The 6,808-nt window shown below is 37.1% G+C and overlaps 1 protein-coding gene across 2 annotated transcripts; it reads left to right on the top strand.

Moving 5' to 3' along the window:
* LOC109226565 (isocitrate dehydrogenase [NADP]-like) lies at positions 409–6,808 on the top strand. 2 transcript variants are annotated; one of them, XM_019391355.1, is made up of 16 exons: positions 409–674; positions 2,586–2,629; positions 2,733–2,842; positions 3,006–3,043; positions 3,245–3,322; positions 3,414–3,467; positions 3,552–3,653; positions 3,830–3,921; positions 4,017–4,120; positions 4,509–4,577; positions 4,669–4,784; positions 4,951–4,985; positions 5,202–5,344; positions 5,604–5,726; positions 5,825–5,917; positions 6,487–6,808. In XM_019391355.1, the coding sequence occupies exons 1-15, from the start codon at positions 413–415 to the stop codon at positions 5,913–5,915; spliced, it is 1,461 nt and encodes a 486-aa protein (XP_019246900.1). In that variant the 5' UTR covers positions 409–412; the 3' UTR covers positions 5,916–5,917; positions 6,487–6,808. The 2 variants fall into 2 exon arrangements, with proteins under 2 accessions (XP_019246900.1, XP_019246901.1); XM_019391356.1 differs by lacking the exon at positions 409–674 and adding an exon at positions 913–933.

The raw sequence follows: 6,808 nt of genomic DNA, 5'->3' as shown, positions 1-6,808 counted from the left end.
TTGAAATGGTATTTGAAAATTAGAGTTGTGTTTGAATATGAATATAATTTTGGATTGTTTTTGAAGTTTTGTTAGTGATCTAAGTGAAAATTATGAAAAATAGCTTTTTGAAATTTTTCAAATTTTTGCAAAATTATAAAATTCATCTTCAAGTAAAAATTAAAAATTTTATGGCCAAACACTAATTTCGGAAAAAAGTAAAAATTGTTCGAAAAACATAAAAAAATTATTATGTGTTTGGTCTTTTAGTATTGTATTCTGGTGCAGTGGATGTGATTGCACTTCCCTTTATGACACGTCTTGGCGTGCCAGATAGGGGGTGCTAAAAAAAAAAAAAAAAAAAAAAAAAAATAAAAAAAAAATAAGGTTGTTAAGAACGAAATTGAATATTCATTGTGCTGTACCCACAAAAATGTCCTCTTTTCTTGTTTTTATGTCAATTTCGCACTTACCTTCAAAACTTCGACCTTTCCAAAGTAGACTGTCTTCTCAATTTCCTAACTACAATTCAAACTTCTTTGGCCGACGAAGCTTTCTTTACCAAACTCCATTTATACCCCTTTATTTCCATACTTATCATATATCACCAGAATTTCCAGTTCTTAATCTCAATTCTTTGGAAGAAATGGCTTTTCAAAAGATTAAAGTGGTTAATCCCATAGTTGAAATGGACGGTTAGATCTTTATGCTTCTTTTTTCATTTGATTATCTGATCTTCTCTTGTATGTTACTTTCTTAAAATTGCTTGAAATTTATTTGTACAAAGGGGAGATTTGGCGTAACTGGAAAAGTTGCCTCCTTGTGACCAGGAGGTCACGGGTTCAAACCGTGGAAAGGTCCGGCCCTTCCTGGACTCGCGCATAGCGAGAGCTTAGTGCACCGGGCTGCCCTTAAATTTATGTGTACAAAAAGCTGCTTCAGTCTCATTAAGCTGTAAAATCCTAATTATGTACTGATTTTAGTTCAAGACTTGATTTTTATGCTGTTTCTTGTTTCTAAGTATCTTAATTATGTACTGATTTTAGTTCAAGAATTGATTTTTATGCTGTTTCTTGTTTCTAAATATCTTAATTATGGACTAATTTTAGGTCAAGAATTGATTAAATATCTTAATTATGTACTGATTTTAGTTCAAGAATTGATTTTTATGATGTTTCTTGTTTTTGGGGAAAATGGTTTCTTCTTAAGTACTGGAAAGAATATCTCTGGAATCCTTTTTGCATTTTTATTCACTATACTCACTAATTTTTAGAGGTTGTGATTTCATAAGATTATGTACTGGCTCTTGTTCAGGAATTGATTTTTGTGTTATTTCTTGTCTGGGTGGAACGGGTGAAACAACTCAGTCCACTAGTGAGATTGTCTGTTTTGAGCATAAGTCTGAATGGCTTTAAAATGCGTCAGTAAGTGTAGGAGCTACTTGACTAAGAATAAGGAAATTCAATTGGCTGGAGAAGTAATACTGTAATACAACTGAATGCAAAAATAATGAAGACAGGTAGAATGGGATGGGAATTCAAAGGAAGACGAGGAAGTAAATATCTCGCCAAATGTCTATCTGTCGAACTACTCCTAGCCATTGCGTCTTTACTAACCATCATCTCCAAATTGAATCACGCCTCCCAGGCTCCTAAACCCCATCCCATACATAATCAGCGAACTTTGTAGAGGGTTGTTTGATACACACACTTGTTCTAACTGCTCTAGTTTGGCATTCATTTTAGCTTCCACCACGTCCTTGATCGTGGCAGTCTGGTCCCTTTGGTTTACATCACTAGGGTCTAAGACCTGTTTCTATGTATATATCAACATTTCTCTGTGTTTTGTTAATGTGGGATTGGCCCAAGGTGTTACATACACCTCGCGTTAGGATCTCGCTAAACTTTACCCCACCACTGCTTAAGGTTGCATGCGGAATCCATCTGATACCATATGTGACAGCCTAGTTCACTAGTAATATTGTCCACTTTTGGCCTAAGAATGCACAACTATTAAACGCGTCATAAGGTCTACGGCTTGCTTCTGTATAAACCCAGTATCTCGTTTCTGTTTTGTCAATGTGGTATTTGTCTAGGGTGTCACAGAGGGTCTCTATATTAGCCTTTGGAAAAAAATATCTCTGGTATCTTTCTGCATTTTATACACTATTCCGCTATTATCTTGTGGGGATCTTCGACCTTGTTGTTGCTCATGTTTATACTGATTGTCTAGAAGAATACAAGTGCTCTAATTCCTTATGAAAAAATGTTTAACTTCTGAACTCTTGTTAATAATGATCCACCAAATCTGTTTTTTCATGGTAAATTTTGTAAGTGAAGACTTACAAAAGTGTGAATTCTTAAGTTAGAAAACTTTAAGTTAATCTCCAATGGGGCTGAAAATTTTGAGTATTGTCATAGTAAAGGAGCATGGTGAAATGATAATCTACCTGCAAAGTATGATGAAAGTAGAAAAAACAATAAGAGTTCACATTGTACGTTATATCTGATAAATTAGTTTGGTCCACCACATTACTCATTGGTTCTTCTTAACAGAAATGTATATTTTAATTTTCTTATGTTTCTCCTCCTGGCTATGTGATGCAGGAGATGAAATGACCCGTGTCATTTGGAAATTAATTAAGGATAAGGTAACAAGTTGCTGGCTTATGTATATGTCCGTACAATATTCGTGTCTATCTCATCGTGTTCATTTCACAGTTGCTGATATATGAATTCTCTTGTATGCTTTAGCTCATCTTTCCCTTTCTGGAGTTGGATATAAAATACTTCGATCTTGGTGTTCCTCACCGTGATGCCACAGATGATAAGGTTACAGTTGAAAGTGCTGAGGCTACTTTGAAGTATGTATTCATTTCGTTCTTTCTTTTAGTTTCTACTTAATGAAAGAATGTCTGTTTTAGGAGCAAGCTCATACACTGTCTTTTCCTAATCTTTCCATGGATTACTGAACGTGTACTCTTTATATGCCCAGCCTTATTATTTTTTAACTAATAAAAATTGCAGGTATAATGTAGCAATTAAGTGTGCAACCATCACTCCAGGTGCTTACTTTTTGCCTGTGGTTTATTTCATGTTACAAATGGTATTCAGAGTACAAGGGTTAAACCATCTAATTACAGTGTGATATCAGACATCTATTCTTTAATCTTTAAAATAAATTTTACGTGTTTGAGAAAATCATACTTCACTTGATACTGTCTGAGGGCATATAAAAGTTTGAGAAAATCATAAGTTCTTTGCAGATGAGGGCCGAATGAAGGAGTTTAACTTGAAGCATATGTGGAAGAGCCCAAACGGGACAATTAGGAACATTCTGAATGGTAAATCTCCATCTTCACTTGCCAATTTTGGTAGGTGATATCATTGTATGTTAGAATTGAAGGTAGCGATGCTTATTGGTTTTTGTTGCAGGTACCGTGTTCAGGGAACCAATCCTTTGCAAAAACGTTCCCCGACTTGTCCCAGGTATATTATACTTCCTGCAGTTATATATTTGTTATTTGTTCACTTGATACTGTCTTTGACTGACATTGATTAAGCTGACATCAGGTTGGTCAAAACCAATATGCATTGGAAGACATGCTTTTGGTGATCAATATCGAGCTACTGATACAGTAATTCAAGGACCTGGAAAACTAAAACTAGTATTTGGTAAAGTTTTTGCTCATCTCTATAGTTGCATAAACCTGTATGATTTCGGAGATCTGCTAGCTATTTGTTTGTTCTACTCTAGTTTGGCTACGAGTAAATTGGTTCAAGTTCGTTTACAACTTTCGGTGATTCTGTTAGAAAATGTTGCTGAGATATTGTACTGAACCTGATTGTAGTACCAGAAGGGAAGGATGAAAAGACCGAGTTCGAGGTTTACAACTTCACTGGTGCTGGTGGAGTAGCTCTGTCCATGTACAACACAGATGAGGTTTGTTTTTAGCGAAACTTTTGAGTGTATCTAAAATAAATAAGTGGATTATGCTGGAGTTACTCATCTTGTGCTGCTTTTTTCTTTATGTGAAGTCTATTCGCTCTTTTGCTGAAGCTTCTATGAACATGGCGTACCAAAAGAAATGGCCGCTCTATCTTAGCACAAAGAATACCATCCTTAAGAAATATGATGGAAGGTATGGCTAGCCGTTTCTCTGATTCTATTTATTTGTACATTCACCATTTAAATAGATCCTTGTGGTCCGGCCCTTTCCCGGACCCCGCGCATAGCGGGAGCTTAGTGCACTGGGCTGCCTTTTGAATGGCAGCTTTGGCGTAACTGGTAACGTTGTTGTCATGTGACCAGGAGGTCATGGTTTCGAACCGTGGAAACAGCCTCTTGCAGAAATACAGGGTAAGGCTATGTATGACAGATCCTTATGGTCCGGCCCTTCCCCGGACCCTGCGCATAGCGGGAGCTTAGTGCACTGGGCTACCTTTATTCACCATCTAAATAGGACTTTTCCTTCCCCACCCCTCCCTTTTTATTTTGGATTCTTCTGATTTTTATGATCTTTTCTGAAGATTCAAGGACATATTCCAGGAAGTTTATGAGTCAAATTGGAAGTTAAAGTTTGAGGGAGCTGGAATCTGGTAAGCACCCAACTTTTCATTTTCAATAACTGGTTCTTGTTAATGATTGTAAATGACAGAGATTGTTAAATGTGTGAATTCATAAAAATAGGTACGAACATCGCCTCATCGATGATATGGTTGCTTATGCTTTAAAAAGTGATGGTGGTTATGTATGGGCGTGCAAAAACTATGACGGGGATGTACAGAGTGATTTCTTAGCACAAGGTATGCGTGGCCAGCTTGCTAAAGGTTTATCTATCTAGTACACATTTTGGAGTTTCAATATGGAAACGGCGTGGAAAAAAACACTTGTTTAATTTTCCCTTTTGCTTCCTACTTTTGTGCCTGTATGAGCTTGTAATTATTCTTAAATTGTTTATTACTTGATCAGGATTTGGATCCCTTGGATTGATGACATCGATTCTGGTATGTTCTCTATCTGCTTCCACTTTTCCCTTCAGCCAGTTCCTTTGATTTTTTAATGCTCTCTTATCGCGTGATTCATGTAATGATTGGTTGAGATATCGTTTCTTAATGCAGAAAGTTTGAGTTTTCCAGATAATAAGGCTCATCATTTGCTTGATCGTTTTGTCGTCATTGACCTTATTTTGGATTCTAATTTGGTTGGAATATTTGGTTCAGATATGCCCAGATGGAAAGACCATAGAGTCAGAAGCAGCCCATGGAACTGTGACACGGCACTACAGGGTTCATCAAAAAGGAGGTGAAACCAGCACGAACAGCATTGCCTCAATTTTTGCTTGGACTCGTGGACTTGCACATAGGTAGGACATTTTGGTACTTAATTTGCTATGCTCAGAGCCCTAAGGCTTTGGCCTGGTGGTAAGAGCGTAGTACGTGATGTGTGGGTTAGACGCACACCTGGTATTTAAGTGGAGAAGGGTAGAGGGTCAGGTGCATTATCCATCAAGTTGCGATGCACCACTGACGCTCGGGGATTTCTCGGTTATTCAGAAAAAAAATTGCTTTGGTTAGATTTTTAATGATAGCAGTACTGAACAAATAATCATGTATTTTGAACAGGGCAAAGTTGGACAACAATGCTGCACTCTTGGATTTCACCAAGAAACTAGAAGCAGCTTGCATCGGTGCAGTGGAGAACGGGAAAATGACCAAAGATCTAGCACTTATCGTCCACGGATCCAAGTGAGCTCATTTACTCTTTCTTATTCCTAGTATTTTTCTGATCCGAATTAACCCTTTTTGCTGTCATTGCTATAATTTTCTCTATTGACACCTTATAGGGTCGCTAGACATCAATATGTGAACACTGAAGAGTTCATCGACGCTGTGGCTGATGAGCTGAAAGCTAGACTTCTGAAAGCAAAGATTTAAGTGTATGTTTATCTGATCCAAAACTTATATTTTTTTCTTAGAATTAGATGTGACTCCATTTGACATAATCTAACATGTTTTTCTTGAAGAAATAATTTCTTAATTTTTTGTCTTGAATTATTGAAAATACCATATAGCACAAAAAATCCTTCTCGGCACCACTTCTTCTCACCGATCTTCACTCTTTTACTAAAAAAAAGGGCAACCCGGTGCACTAAGCTCCCGCAAGGGTCTATCGTACGCAGCCTTACCTTGCATTTCTGCAAGATGCTATTTTCACGGCTCGAACCCGTGACCTCCTGGTCACATGGCAGGAACTTTATCAGTTATGCCAAGACAACTTTATCAGTTACGCCAAGCTCCCCTCCGATCTTCACTCCTTACTAATGATTATTACCATATCTCATGCTCGCACCCCAACGTTTTGGAACCTGATTTTCATCCCCCTTGCCTTTGGTCAGCATCCCCTACAACCATCTAATTATCCCCTTCATTCATTAAAGTTTTTATATCGGTATGTTGCTTTTGTAATCTCCATTGTTCTTTTACTCTTCTTTTGTTTTCCTTATAGGTCTGCATATAGAGGAGGAAATTGTGCCAGAACTTTGTGAATTGATAAATAAGACGCCATTCCATTGGCAGAGTTATACCATTTTACCTGTGAAATTTACTCAGGAATAGGATTAGGAGGACAATAACTAATTTATCCTCTCTTTTATTCAATATTTTCTGCCTGGACTTTAACTCCGGCAGCCAGTAGAAAATATAAAGAACGTCTAGTTCTTTTTTGTTATTATGATTGTTATTAACTTATGTAATATTAGACTGATGGCGATTCAATAGCTGATCGTAACTTGCTTGGGATTAAGGCATAACTCTTGTTGTTATACTTA

This window comes from Nicotiana attenuata, chromosome 6 (genome assembly GCF_001879085.1).
Source record: "Nicotiana attenuata strain UT chromosome 6, NIATTr2, whole genome shotgun sequence".
Lineage (NCBI taxonomy): Eukaryota > Viridiplantae > Streptophyta > Magnoliopsida > Solanales > Solanaceae > Nicotiana > Nicotiana attenuata.
Note: the sequence above shows the minus strand (reverse complement) of the source record. Positions and strands in the feature narration are given on the sequence as shown.